This window comes from Eutrigla gurnardus (assembly GCF_963514095.1).
Source record: "Eutrigla gurnardus genome assembly, chromosome: 6".
In the NCBI taxonomy this organism is placed as follows: domain Eukaryota; kingdom Metazoa; phylum Chordata; class Actinopteri; order Perciformes; family Triglidae; genus Eutrigla; species Eutrigla gurnardus.
The window spans coordinates 17302384-17317966 of NC_139920.1; the positions used below are offsets into that span (position 1 = coordinate 17302384).

At 41.9% G+C, this 15583-nt stretch overlaps 1 protein-coding gene across 2 annotated transcripts; it reads right to left on the reverse strand.

The window, feature by feature from the left end:
* Positions 1-378: 378 nt before the first annotated feature.
* On the reverse strand, positions 379-11351 carry arrdc2 (arrestin domain containing 2). 2 transcript variants are annotated; one of them, XM_084012203.1, is made up of 8 exons: positions 11230-11351; positions 10164-10418; positions 3690-3907; positions 3479-3581; positions 3118-3374; positions 2847-3009; positions 1935-2092; positions 379-1814 (listed from the first exon to the last, which is right to left on the reverse strand). In XM_084012203.1, the coding sequence occupies exons 2-8, from the start codon at positions 10414-10416 to the stop codon at positions 1761-1763; spliced, it is 1206 nt and encodes a 401-aa protein (XP_083868329.1). In that variant the 5' UTR covers positions 10417-10418; positions 11230-11351; the 3' UTR covers positions 379-1760. The 2 variants fall into 2 exon arrangements, with proteins under 2 accessions (XP_083868329.1, XP_083868328.1); XM_084012202.1 differs by lacking the exons at positions 10164-10418; positions 11230-11351 and adding an exon at positions 5225-5621.
* Positions 11352-15583: the final 4232 nt, after the last annotated feature.

The window sequence follows — 15583 nt, forward strand, 5'->3', positions numbered from 1 at the left end:
AAGTCGACAAAGTACAAAGTGTACAAGAGCACACTAAATCAGATCCATGTATCAGCTGAACTTGATGAAACAGATGCGAGTGGTGAGAAGAAGCAATAACTTTTGGAGGGGTTGAAAATACACCCAGAAAAAAAATTAATTGGGTAAGTACTCCGTATTAGATCAGTCATGGGCAAAACTTCAGTCTGTAATTATCGTTTTTCTTTTAATTGTAGTTCTTTTACCAGTGAACCCTTCCCCTTGGCAGTGATCTCTTTATGACTCACACTATTGAACATGATGTACCAATTCAGCCATCTGCTAAATAGAAGCCCTTTACTATTGCTTATCGCCAAACATAATGGTCCCGGTTTGAAGGAAACACTGAAGACAAACATAATCATATAGACTTTCTTTTTATTACAAAAAACAATGACAAAACTTTGGCAAGATTGTGAATTAACAATTTGTATAAAAATATATTTTTGTCTATTTCAGTGCGTGCCACAAAGTCGCACATATGACCCTGAAGGCTTCTTTCATACTCTTTTTTACAGTTTTTCTTTTTGGAAGTTGAGGAGAAAGCATAATCCTCGAGTCAGTTTTTGGAATGTTCTTTGCCCATACGTTTCAGTGGCATCTCCAGCTTAATGCTCGACTTGAGCGCTGAGCACCGTTCTGGTGGAGCGCCACAGCACCGAGGCATCTGGCTCCCATCAAAAGCTTCAGACCACGTGGTTCAGAGGTCTCCGTCTCCTCCTCCTCCTTTTGTTTAGCAGCTGGGAGCCCAAATCTAAGAGCCTCGTGCAGCTTAATACACAAATTGCCCAGTCCATTTAGTCGCCGTGCTCAAATCAACAATCACAGCAATCCGACAGCAACCTGCCACCCATCTTCAGTGCCTTAAGCCTGCATTAACGCAACACCTCCCGGAAATTCATCCGCATACAATCAAAAAGTTCCAGAATACGTTCTTTTCATCTCTATGAGAGACGGAATCCCCGAAACTCTCGTTCAATCTTCAACTGCAGATAATTAAGGCATATGTATTCGTCCCTTTTACATATTGTGACCTGCATGCATAAAATACATCTACGTCTGCTTGCTCGACTGCTTGCTCCACCATCCCACCTTCAGTTACAGTATGTGCTTAACTAACAGTTGAAAGCCTCACAGGCACAATGCTGCCGAGTCACACAATTCATAGCAGTGTAGGTTGCTAAAATCGACTGTTGCCAGGACAACGAGAGATGGAAAGTTAAGATTGCACCTTTTTTTAAGCTACTCAGAGATGACAATGTACTTCTAAAACAGATGTCAACTCATCGGGAGTGCTTTTTTTGAACCCCAGGTACACCTCTCCACCTGACAAATATCAAGTGATTTTTTTTTTCCACGCCCAATGTGTCCCAAACTCCTTAAATCTCTAAATTCACATGAGGGAATCGTTGATTAGGAGGTATTTGTAGGTCACTTCATGAAAATCAGCCAAAAAATCACTTGGGGAGGACAGGAACTGATGTGGAGAAGTTACTTTCCTTTAACAGAACATGAAAGAGTCCACTTGTCTTTATGGAGTGGAAACAAAGTGGCGGCTCCTCCACTGACATCCAGGTCCTGTGAGCTCCGTCTCCTGAGCTCTCCGTGGCGCTCTAGTCCCTCTCCACGACACTCTGTGGAACCAGGTGCCATTTATCAGAGAGAAGTAATCCAGGAGAAGACAAATCTCTTGATTTGTTTCTTTAAGTTAAGTCGCTCGACGCTCAGGCAGCTCTCAGTGTTCAGCACGTCATGCAGCGCCGTCTGATGTTTAAGGGCTGAGGGTTCGGGTCAACCTGTAGGCAGGAAATGGAAATCAAGACACATTAGATGAAGTTCAAGTAAGCAGAGAAACAGCCTACACCCACAGATTTGTTTTCCTGTAGTTACTGTGTTTCCAGCATTTGGAAACTCACCTCGCAGTAAACCGGCGGAGGGCGGAAGCGAAACTCTTGAACGAAAGCCATGAGGGGGCGCTCCAGGATCCCACTCAGGTCTTCGGCAGGTTGCACCACCACATTGTTGCGCTGCTCGGCCTCCTCCTCTGTCACTATGGAGCTGTAATCTGGAGGAGCTGCAGGGAAACAGGCAGGATTAGTCGACTGATCGGACTGAAAATAACAAAACAGTACAGGTCCAAACACTAAGCTGTTGAGTCTTCACTGCAGTTGAAATTCGAAATAACCCACAGACCATTTTCTGCCTTTCACACTAACAAACACTAATTTGAGCCAACATGAGTCACTGCTGAATCAAACCTTTGTTTATACATGTTGGCATTTGACTCAGTGGTATTTTGGCAGTCAGTGATCATAAATATAAAAGAGGGAGCAGGCCCACGGATAGGAGTTAGAGAGGCTCTTCGAAAGCAAAAAGTATCAAATTATTCATTTAGAAGACAATATTTATTGACCAAAAGCAAAAAAGTGACAGTCTACACTGTTAAACCCGCCAAGCCTCTGGATCCTGTTTATCAGTACGCAGACTGTTTTCCTCATTCATTTGTTTGGCTATTTTGCCGTCCTACAGTGCAAACATCCTTGAACAATGGTAACTTTGGGTTTTATAAATGATAATAAGTCTTCTGCTTTGCTGGCTGCCAGTTTCAAGTGTTTATCGGCTCAGTCCGAGCACTAAAAAGTCGAAAAATGTCCACTTTTAGTAGAAAAAGACGGTCCACAATCCTATGTTTGCTATTAACAAAGACAATCAAGAAAAGATTGTTGGATCCGTTCCTGCTTTGCTCACGTCATTAAAACAATTCCATGTTTTAATTACTGGATGCAGATCTAGAGCTACACATGACTGGAATATAACAGGACACTTACGCTCAGGCTGCTCGGGGATGGCCATGCGAAGCCACTCCAGGTTGACGCTGTATTGGCTGCTGACGCTGGACGTCCGGCTGCCGAACGGATGGAGGGGGATGGTGCCTATGACCAGCGGCAGCTCCAAACACAGCTTGGATGTCCCAGGAACATCAACACAAACCTGGTGGGATGAAAAAGAGGAGAACTTTTAGTGACGTGCGACGTGCATGAAGACGGAAATACAGCGTTCAAATTCCAAAGAAATAAATCAGCTGTTGACTGAGCTCACCTTGAGCATGTACTCCACTTTGATGATGCGGCACTGTAGGATGGATGGACCCACAGGTGGGATCTTGATGGCGCGACCATGCCACGTCTCCCTGGATTTGGCCTCCACGATGTCACCGCACAGCGTGCCCACAACCGCGCGCTTCTGCTTCATGGTGCCACGGGCGATGAACGTCTGAGTCTGAGTGATGTAGGCTTTGGGCACGACTGATCTGGAGGTAGCGTTGTCAAACTCTGCAAAGACGGGGATCACCTCACCTGCGGAAAGGGAAAATATGTTACAAAAATTGCAGACAGAAATGGCTAGACTGGCCAGAAAATACTGTTTTTCGAGGGAGTTGTTTCGGGTGCCAGCCTCTCACCTGGTGTGTAGCCTTTGCGGTCGATCTTTGCGGTCACAGACACCTGACCAAAGTTGCGGTACCATGCCCGTGCCATCCGGTCCTTCGTTCCAGCCTGTGGCGCCTGTGAATGGTAAAACCTAATGAGCCAAGTACCTCAAAACACCTAGAAAAATCATGATTATGTGTATTATGAACACAAGCATGAAATGTGAGGGGCTGAGAGGCTCACCAGTAAGGCTGGTGTGTTGATGTCGATGGGCTCGATGACTGTAAACTCCTTCTTGATCTTCCTGACGGTGGCCCACGGCCTGTGTAGCTTGACTTTGACCCAGTAACGGATGCTGCCGTGTTTCCCCTCGAAGGAGGTGACCAGCGTCTCCTCAGGCAGCTGGAAGCTGAATGGAAATTCATGTCTGCCGGCAGGAAGGACAGTCACTTCGCCGTTATCTGAAGGGAGAAGAGAAACAAAAAGAAAGAAAGAAAAATTAAAGCTGCAGTTCATTCACGCGTTGTTTTGGTTTTGTTTTGTTCATTTGATTTCGAGATGACGAAAGTGTGCAACTTCAATCCCTAGATGACTGTTTATATGTCATAATACTACACTTCTATACAACAATCAACTCACTATAGTTAAAAAATAAAAAGTTGCGTTATCTTTCCCAGGATCGATCATCTGATTCTGCGAGTCATGCACTACAGAATGGCAGCAAATTCAAAGAAACGACTTCAATCTTCAAAAAAACTAAAATAGCGGTATCCTTTAGAAATGCATGTAAATAAAGTTGACTTCATGAGAGCGTAAGAACAGATCTTTAAAGCATGACTCTTGCTAAAATAGAAATCTCTCCGTCTCTATGCAATCACATGGCTGCTGTGCTTGCTCAGAGGGGCGGTTCCTGCTCCATTGTGCTGACTGAGAACATGTTTTCCTCAAGCTGTATTATACAGCCCCTCGACTGCTGTTTTTTTCTCTCTCTGGCTGCACAGGTCCAGGAACACGTGTTTGCGTTTAACAGACTCGGTGTGTTGTGTGTCGCTTTGTTAGTTGGAAGCTCCTTCGACATTTAAATAACAATACTGTCACTGTTTAATCCTCTTAATGGGGTCAAGTGAGCGGTTATGGGCTCACTGCTGTATGTTTTGTGCAAACCGAAAAAAGAAAACAAAAACTTTCAAACGTCCCCACATTTTTTTAACATTATGTTTCCTTTTATTATTTTGTTGTTTGCAAAGACATTCTTAAATATAAAATACCAAATCTCAAGCAGTGAGACTGAACGCTGCAGGAAAACAACTGACAAAGCCCTGTATGTGAATTTCCTGTCTTCACTAAGAGCAAAACAAGTCTGTGCCCAATGAATGAAGGCAAAAAGCTGACTCTCCCACATCGATGTGGAGAAAAACAACCCTGGAGTTTCTTCGAATGAGGAAAAGTCTGATGTCAGAACTATTTCTTTCTACGGATGTTTACCCAATGAGAAAGAAGTACAAAAAGCTGTTTCAACAGATTATGCTCTTCCTATATAGTCGAAGTGGTGTTTTTGTACTTTTGATACTAAACTGAATAATGATCAACAACAGTCCAAGCAGCCAACAACAAAGAAAACATCTAATAGAGTGTTTTTCAAATAAAGTTTGCCTAAATTCACAGAGTATCCGCAGATCCAGATGGTGACACTTTCATAACTTTACAGAAAGGATGCACCCTCCCTGCTCTCCCTCCGTTCTCTCCCCCCGGTCCCCGCGCCTGCAGAGCGGACTGACCTGCCTGCAGCAGCACCTCTCTCCGGTTCAGGTACTCCACCTCGTCGCTGTAGTTCTGGGTGTACGCGGTGCTGGAACCTGCAGACCGGGACTCGGTCCAGTGCACTTTAGCGAATCCCTCGGCGTGGAGCTTCAGGGAGTCCACCCGACTCTCCGTGGACAGATCCACCACGACCCGGCCGGACACCACGTCCCCGCTGCTGAACACCGGAGGACAGTCCACCTCCGGAGAGTCGAAGACGATGTCAAACTTTTTCAACTTGTCGAAAATCATTCTTGCAGGCTGCGCAAGTCCTCTCAAACGCGAAAGGGAGCGATTCTTTTTTTCGGAGTTTGTCAGACGCTTCTGAAGTGGACTTTCACTCTTCAGACGACTTTTATTCACTCGTTTAAAGCTGAAAGTGTGCAGCACCTTCAGACTGCGGCTCTATTTGCAGGCTGAGACAGTGGGCGGGGTTTATACCCGTATTATGTAAAAGGCCTCGGGAGAGGGCTGAAGGCTGGTGCTGCCTTCAGGTGCTCCTCCGTGTCACCGACTTATCAGCGCTACACAAATATCTACATTTCACTACTTTTACAGACAAAATAAACAAACAAAAAAAACGTAGTAAAAGTTTGTTTGAACAAATGCAGATGTTTCCAATAATAAACATACTTTCAATCACCGGGGGATGAGGGAAATCAGAAGCTGCAAAACAGACATCACATTCACCTTCAGTTATCCCCCTTTTTTTCACTGTATACTGACAGGTTGTCCTCGTGTTTGGAGACAACAGCTACATAGCAACAGGTCTGGACGAAGGCTAAGAACAAAACTACCTCATGGTGTCAACATTACCAAAAATGATAATCAAAAAAAAAAAAAAGTTTCACGACAGCAACCCACTTGAGATTCACATCTTGACAACTTGGGTGTCATGTAAAATTCCTACTTCCTCACTCCTACTTGCAGCTTAATTAGGTAACTTGTACACAAAACTTTTCATAACGCCCATTTTTCCGGGCATCTCCTGAAGGCAACATAATAAACATGCAGTCTGGGTGTGGAGGCAGCAGAGAGGAAAACAGGGCCTGCTGGTGATTGATGGTTACAGGTTCCTAGAAGAAAACAGGCTTACTGAGCATGCCTCCGTCTGGCAGAGATCCACCCTGCACAGCTCAGAGGAAAATAGTTTCACTCGGGACCAAAGCTGTTTACTCCACTTCTTCCATGTAGCTTTGAACATACTGTTACACAGCCTGGGCGGCTGCACACATGGAAACCACACAGCTATAAAAGCATGCAACTTCCCCTTGAAAACAACAAAAATTTAAAACAGCTGTAGTAATAATAGCTTTAATTATAATGTGAAAGTGAAGGTGTCCCGAAAAAATGAGAACTAGTGCAACAACTGCACTTGCATGAATCATAGCACCTAGTCAGCATTTTGTTAACACATCAAATATTCTTTCAACATTCGCAATTTGGCACACAGTTGATTCTTCTTCCAAACTCTGGTGTGATCAATAACTCGTTGCACTATTCATTCAAATCAAAAGTCCTCAAAACAAAAATGAAGTCTGGTCTCAGAAAAACAAAGTTGTTTACTCCTTTGTTCACTGGGAGTAAGAACGTTGCTCTCCAGCGCCACCAAATGGCAATGTGGAGGCAGTGTGCACAGCTGCAGGACCACCAGGATGTTTTTACACAACCCGGAGATGTGCGTACGTAAAGTTGTAGATGAAGCTTGCAGAATAATACAGTAGGTCCTCTAGAGGGGCTTTCCAACTGAATATCCCCTCGATGTCAATTAACCTGCAGGTTAGTATAAAAGTAAAAAAGTACAAGGAGTTGACCCTGCAACCTTCCTATAATCAGTTCCTTCATCCCCAAACAAGTGAAATTAGCAGCAGAAGTCATATTCCGGAGGTCAGTGGTCCATTTAGCATCAATTTGTCATTTTTGCTTGAAATGCATTCAGAAAGTTTTAGCCCGGGGTGAAATAAAGCCCAGCACACCACCTGCTGGTGAGCAGGAGCAGCAGTCTGGCTCTACCAGGCCTCCCTGCCTCTGTCCTGATAAGATGTGGGTCTCTGCCTGATAAGTGTTCCTGCTGTGCAGATGGCCTAATATGATCACTCTTATCATGGCTGAAAGCAGGTTACCACTGCTGAGGGCTCATCTAACCATAGTTATCTATATTTGTATCTTTTGGTTTTCAGGGCTTGCCGAGTGCAAAACATTCAAAAACAAATATTAACATTAAAGCACCTCATACTTGGAGCAAAAAGGGGCTTGAGAAAGTGCAATGCTTCTGTGGTGTTTCTTTTTATGTAAATCTTCCAATTCCTAAAAGAAGCAGCTGAAACTAAAACACAACCAAACTCTGAAACTGACTCTAAAGATACGTTTCCGCCTTTAAAAGGGAAAAACAATCAGCCTAAAAAAAATGTTTATGAAAAGCTGAAAAGATAAATGAGCTGAAAATATGACACCATAGTGTAAACAGAGCAGCAGCAGCAGCAGCAGCAGCAGAGGAGGACGGGACAGAGGGAGCCACGTGTTGTTTTCATGGTTGCCGTGACGACGCAGCCTGCATTTTTTAAACGGCCCCCACCCCTTCCTCCTTCCTCCTTCCTTCCTTTCTCCTTCTTCATTCACTTGCTCCTCACTTGGCGTCCAGAGTAAATAGAACCCACTTTTTGGAACGTACGCGAAACAATTAGCGGTTATTTCCTGGACAGAAATAAACCAGCTACAGTAGTTTAGCTTATTATTTTCCCACAATCCAGGAAAGAAAATTGCATGCGATTTGACAAAAGAGTAACATCCATTTATGAATGGGTTCCATGAATTCTACGGATATCGGGGATGAAGGGGTTCTAAGAAAACTGGTGATTTCAGCGTTGTTTTTCTTCCATAACAACACAAGCATATTTCAGCCATTTTGTTTAGAATTTATTCAACATGGTTTTATTTGTCTTTACAGATATTTGTGTTAATTGTTATATTCATATTTATATCTTAGAAGATATTTGTTGCATCTTACCAGAGTAACTGTGGGCATTCTCAAAGGATATAATTAAATCATAGCCAAATTATCCCGCATTTGTATTGGTATTTGTAGTTAAAGCTGCATTGAGAAAATCGGTACTGTGGCTCCAAAGAAATCTGTTTGAAAACTACATTACTGGAAATCCTGTGCGATGACACCAATTTCACATGATTTTTAGTTGATTTTATTAAAAATAATAATTAATAATAAAATCCTTTGTCACAGTTAATGTTATGATATTAATAGCTTGAATACATTATCTGGGATTGAGAAATTGTTAATGGATAATAACTAGACAGAAATATCTGTCTTTGGCTAATCCACAAAATTAAATGCAAATTAAAAGTACTTCAGCACAATGATGCAACAATCATATTAAAATCCAACATTGCCGTTAAAGAAATGCTCACTTATTAGTGAATGTATTGATATAATCTTCAGGTATACAGCTCAATACTGCCCTCCTCTATGTTTTGTTGCAAAGGGATCCTGCAGATGAATGAGACCAGAATGGTCCAGATTTTCCTGTTTCATTTTCGATATCAGTCACCTCTGGTGTGAGGCAGATAACACAATTTAATTAGGCTGTAAAAGATAAGAAACAGTAGTGCTTATTGATTAAAGAATCAATTGATTACAATATTGATGAACAGTAAAAAAAAAACAATCTTGCTTTATATTTTGCATCTTTTATCATTATCAAGTTCATGTTTGAGGGTTATTTTTGCAGCTGGTCTGAGGATGTTAGCGGTTAGAAAATATTAGGTTCAGCTCTGATAACTGATGGTAACTGAGAAATTACATGTTTAATATTTTATACTAAAAAACAAATACCATAAACTAATGGGTCAATGTGGTATGTGTTCAGACTATTTGTACAGCATCTCAGTTAATGGGTGAAGAGTTACTTTTTTTGTCGTCACAGTGTATGATTTAGGCCGAAATGTGGGCTAGAGATTAACATACAAAACCTAGTTCACCTTTAACCACAGTAGCGCGTACACGGCACCAGCAGTGGGACCAGCTACAGCAACTCATTTGCAACTTGTTTGTGTGTTCTGCGAAAGCAACAACAACACAACATCTGCTCTAATCTGAGAATCTGCACGACTGGCATCCTTTCATATTTAGCTGTCAAATCAGCTTTGGGAGTCAAACAAACAACACTGTTTACAGAGCATCTATGCTAATGAAACATTAACCACACCACAGTTTAGTTACACAGCTACTATGGCCTATATTCTCGGCCTGTCTGATTTAAACTGCCTGGTGCCTTCCACACCGGGGGAATTTCACACACACTACAGCGTCACGTCCTGTACAACGCAGCCCTCAGTAAACCAGTTGTGTTTGTTTGGACTCAGCACTAATGGATTTGTGTTAGGATTAGGTTATCTGGTAGATGTATCTGGACCAGCCAGTGACGACTTCTCTTCCAGGTTTCCATGCAACACGTTTGGCTTCCTTTTGAGAACTGCAGCGACTACAAGACACGGCGTCTACCAGCTGGCACTCGAAAGAGCAAACCAGCAGTTTTACACCATATTTTTCAGACTAGAGAACTTTTACATCAACCAGCTGCAATACATGCTGATGGACAGCAACTACATATATCACAGCAGAGCTGATGGATGATATATTACAAGAATATTATTCTGACGCATGGTTAAGAAAAAACAAAAACTACAAAGGCACTGTTCTGCATTTTCAAATTGTCAAAGTCACCTTTAGATCGGCTCTCTCTTCTGAACAAGCAAAAATGAATGAGGTCTTTGTCTAAAATACTGCAAAACATTGATATAGTAATAATAATATTGGAATAAAATAAATGAATAGAACTATATGAACTATACAATATTAACCACACATGGGGATTAACAAACAATGCAGCCTTCACCACTGACCTCGGATCAGATGCTGCCTCTTCCTGAAGTATGTGATCTTGGAGGTGTAGTCGTTATAGACAGAGTTCATGCCGCGGTTCTCAAGCCAGTGTGCTGTGGCCACCCCTCGGCCCTGCACCTTCATGGACTGCACCCTGGTGTCCCTGCGGAGCTCCAGGACCACCTGGCCGGACACCACCTCCCCTCCGGTGAACGCTGCGTCAGCTGGACCGTCCAGCTCCAGCTTGAACGACTTTATGGTGTTCAACGTCATTCCTATGAGTGAACACAGTTGAACAGTGTGAGCAGGCTGAGACACTAACACGTGCTCGTGTTGTACACTACAACAATGTTAGAGATGTGAGTGGATTTCAGGTGCTGTAAAAAAACAACAACAACAACAACAAAAACACCGCTAACAGTGAGAGCTATTTTTCTTTTAGAGATCTTATTTTTAGGGTGGAGTTGGGTGGGGCTGCTTAGGGTCCCAGACATGGCAGGACCAGCCCTGCCAGTAGCTACTGCTGTGTGATCTGTTTGTTGTTGAAATAAACATAATACCGGTATATCAACATAATAAGATGTTACATTTTTCACTTTGGTTATGATATTGTATTTACCTACCTACCTAACTAAGTACCTGACTGACTAACTAACTAGTTACCCAACTAACTAACTAACTAGCTGACTGACTGACTACCTACCTAACGTGGTTACTACAACATTGCATAGGTTACAATTTGTGATTTTGGACGATGTAAAAATGCATTTCATTTAATTGACTCACTATTTTTATGATTCTTAACTCTGTTGGGTATGAGTGCATGTAAGGTCAACTAACAGCAAACGACTGAAATTCTACTTGCAGTCAACAATATGAAAATAATAATGTAACAACAATTGACAGTCATGATTCTTCCACCGGAGGGGGGACTAGTTTTGTTACTAACAATGTTTTAAATGTGTATCTTAATTGTGCGTGTTTATCATTCATTTAATCAAAGGTTGCTAGCAGGTCTCAGTAATGACGTTTTATGAATACAGTAACGGACGTTTGCTGACGTGTAAATAGTGTGTAACGACTCACCGGCGGGTCTGCAGCGACGCGGCGGTCCTGTCAGAGACGAGGTTTACGGTTGAGAAACGTGTTGTGTTCACCCCGACTGCAGGGTCATTGTAAGCCCAGCGTCTATAAGGAGGGCAGGTTTCAACGCCCAGAAACACAGTAGCTCCCTGTTGTACACCAATGATGAGGAGCACGCGCCAGTAACGCCCGCCCACTCACAATGAACGGGGTTTTCCGGCTAAACCTTTCACATTAAAAGCGCGTGTACCGTATTTCGCCCTTCGGTTGTGTATATTAAACGGGCAGACCTGTGTGAGAGCAGTAAAGTACTGATGTGAAGACATATAGAGTGGAAGTGGACCGTTAACTCGATTTTTGTTGTTGATCGTAGACTTTTATTTTGAAGGCAGTGTGTCTATCAGTTGCAAACTGTCAAATCATATTTTTTCCTTGCCTTTTTGTAAAATATACATAAACAGAAGAAAAATGGAGAAAGGGGGAAAGCTAAAATACAAGAAATAAAGTACAGAAGAAAAAAGAGAAAAGGGGAAAGCTAAAATACTATAAATAAAGTACAGAAGGAAAAAGAGAAAAGGGGAAGCTAAAATACTATAAATAAAGTACAGAAGGAAAAAGAGAAAAGGGGAAAGCTAAAATACTAGAAATCTACATTCTGTAGAAATTTGAATCACCTCAGTAACTGGGCCTCACATGATCAGTGTCACATGTTTGTCTTTGACAGCCTTTTTATTTGCAAACGTTTTCAAGAGTATGCCAATTAATAACATTCAATGTGGAAAATAAATCAAATCACTGCAGAATTCAGTAAGTGATAAACGTCTTTAATCAGATTATATTACTATAATATCCTACAGTACTTTTATGGTTAAGAATTCTACTGAGACATTTGCATGTATCATGGTTAATTAGCAAGGTCGGATTGACCTTAATGATGATTGATTTAAATGACCGGCTTGCACACACAAAAACATAGCATGAAGGATGTCAATTATTATGTATTTTTCAGACATTCCATGGTTTTGGTTAACATATCAGGCTAAAAATTAATCTGTATTTGGCATGGCTCTTGGTACAACAGACAGCCAAAAATAAACAGGAGCTGTCTAGTCCATTCTGGAGTCGAAAGTTTGTGTAGCTCTACACCTTGGACCTGATCGTCGGCCAGCTGACATTTCAGCCTGCGGCCTTTTTCGCCAGGTTGATGAACTGCAGATTTTGTTTATTTACATCTGCCTGCCTGCCAACTCTTTTTTTTTGAATCGGCAGAACCTGCATCTTAGGGTGAAGGCTGTGTTATTTTTACAACAACATAGATTGTTTTCACAGAGTTTTGTGGTCAATCATGCTTGAAGGAGGGGATGAGATTCTTTCTGCCACACTGACGTTAACCTTCTTAGAAGTCAGCGTTGACAGTGTAAACAGGTTGGAAGTAGGGCAGTCGAGTCCGAGGCTACTTCTCTCCCCTGGCCTGCAATTGATAGGCAAGGCTGAGGTTTATGTTTAAGCCACCTGACTTCTAAAGCTGCACTTACACACTGCCTAAACATTTCACACTCCGAAGGCTCCAGTTCTGTTCTGGGTAAATCTGGGTATTTATTAGCAGTTCATTGGAGAGAGATGATATGACACAGTTGGCTTTAATTGGATACATAGGCCTACTTGAAATACTAGGGTTTAAAGTTCTACATATGAATAGAATACAACAACAACATACTGGGAAATGTATGAAAAATGATCATTTATAAACAAATGTTACTCCTTGTTTAATTAGAAAACTCTCAATTGACTTGAGGTCGTGCATGATAAATATAATATAATATAATATACATGATAAAGCTAAAGCTGTCATCAGATCAGATCTGCTGTCTTTTGAGCAGAAATTGGTCTAATTATTACATTTTGTCTGACTTTCAGGGTTAACTGCATATTATTTGTTAGTGTGGTATTGTAACAGAAACACAAACAGAGCATGTCAAATTTGTGAAATATGCTGCATATTTGACACACTTGACTCTTTGTTTGACTATCTTTTATCGGCAGCTGGTCAAAAACACATGAGCAAGAAGCCAAGTTGTGCTTCGCAGTCACTCTATGACAAAATGAGTGCAGCACTGTTTGTAGGCAGGACGCTGTGAGATCAAGGGTTCGGTTGTGTATTCGTCACTGTAGGTGGTACTCGAGTGCTGATGTACCAGCTGGAACCTGATGTTCTCTATAATTAACAGAAAGAGAGGCAGATGATATCATAATAGTACTATTATGCTAAGTGAAGAGGAAAATAGGAAGATTTTTCTACTTCACTGCAGAAAATAAACTTTGTGGTAAACAAATTCATGGTAAGTATCATAACATGATACTCATATGAGACTTTTTCTTAAGCAGGATAATCTTCACAAATGAAAAAAAATGATTTTTTTGAATGATTTATGATTTTTGAAGCATAAATGCAGACTAGTGTTTGGCGTATGATGATGTTTAGCAGTCTCATTAAGCAACTATAGAGCAACCAGTTTTTACAAGATGCTTAAAATCTTTATGAGAGGGGTATCCCGTACTACATATTTTATAGAACAAAACGTTATCTTAAGCGTGTGTTAACTACCAACCTGATTTCAGGCATCTAAGGAAAGGTCCATTCGAAAAAAAAAAACATTTGAGCAGTAGTTTATGCTATATAACCAAATTGTTATTTGCTATTGCTATGACAACAACTATTATCACAGCTGCTGCTACTGTTACCATGACAATTACATGAGTAACCAACCGTCTGCTGTGACAAACAAGGTGTCTTTCTGCACAGGTTCACAGTTGATATCTTCACATCATTTTAAACACACAAAGCCATCCATCACCTGGTCCGCTCAGTTTGTTGCTCTGCAGCTGGACCTCCGCCTGGCCCTCTCTCCGTCCTGTTTGCTGTAGTGTTCATTGGCCGTGGTTGTGTAGTCCAGGCCCAACAGACCAGGAGAACTGAACTGTACATGGCTCTTGGTCATCAGGTCAACCCCAGATACAAACACAGGGCACTCTGTGTGCTTCAGCTACAGGGAGGATCATAATAATAAGCCATGAATTAACCAATGCACCAATCATATGAGCAAACCATTATGTAGAAGATCTGTTATCTCACAGCAGAGAAGGTCTGCTGGTGGTGACAGATGTCCTCTCTTTGTTGCACCTCATATCAGTGTCACCCTTGGGAGTATTGGTTCCTCCTTGTCACAACAACTGGATCTCCTAGGATATAAACCACACAGGCTAATCCAGGCAGGATATCAGGAATAGATTGTTAGAGTAGCGTTTCATCTGTATCACATTTGTGACATATTGCATTTTTAGTTTAGAATGAAGGTAAGACAAATTAGCACCCAAGTCCCGATGTAATTAAGCTGTGTATTATTCAGTCAGATAGTCATCACCTAGGTCATCCAGGTGATGAAACTGCATGAACCTATACATTACACCAGATCTACACAGCATGCAACCAACTTAAAATTGTAATCAAACAGTAACATTTAAACACTGAAAATAACTGTCCAGTGTTCGAATGTGCAGAACAGTAAACAAACATGAAAGAACAATGTTCATTGCAGTTAGCAACAAAACTATATATGCTTTGGTGACTTGCAATGAAGGCGCCTTCACCTGTCTGGACATGAACACAGAAAACACTCACCCAGCTTGTGGCGACAAAAGGCTTCTCTGGATGACGACGACCATAAGTCCTGAGAGAAATGTCCAACGTTGAGCTTCAAACGCTCCTTCACAACAGGTGGCCAGTATCAAAAACACAGATAATGATAATGCTTTTATCTTATTTGTGTGGTGATAGACTCAACACCAGATAATCTGATCTTTTAAAGAATCACAATCATATTTCTGAAATGCAATATTTGAGACCGCTTTGAATTTTTAAGTTAATCAAGATGCCTCAAAGCATGCAGTGAAACTAAGAGAGGACTGAAGAATGACACCAGGCAGTGATATTCCTTTACAGTTTGTTTGCATCGGATGTAAACTGAGTGTCACGGCGGGAGTCTTTCCAGCGAGGCAGAAACACTGCAGACCTGCGGGCAGCGGGCCAGCTGAATGACACAGCGTGGGTCGTCTCCCTCGCTGCAATCTTCACAGGATCACCCAGAGCCACGTGGAGCCCTGAAGAAAGACATTGTGAAAACAGTCACTGTCACGGGTTTGTGCTAATAACACTCGTTTCATGGAAAGTTCCACAACAAGGTCAATACCCTTGTCAACCTTGTGTCTACTCCAAGCTGACAATGCTGGTACACCAGGTCAGTGTATCTCCCTTAAACATGCAAACAGCTGAGCAGTCGCTACCTCAGCCTACATCGTG

Excerpts from the sequence above, each read along its gene's own strand:
- arrdc2 (XM_084012202.1), bottom strand. The coding sequence starts at position 5,498 with ATGATTTTCGACAAGTTGAAAAAGTTTGACATCGTCTTCGACTCTCCG. Across the intron at positions 3,010-3,117 it reads AAGTGGAGTACATGCTCAAG|GTTTGTGTTGATGTTCCTGG; the intron begins GTGAGCTCAGTC and ends TCATCCCACCAG. Across the intron at positions 2,093-2,846 it reads CATCCCCGAGCAGCCTGAGC|CTCCTCCAGATTACAGCTCC; the intron begins GTAAGTGTCCTG and ends GTTTCCCTGCAG.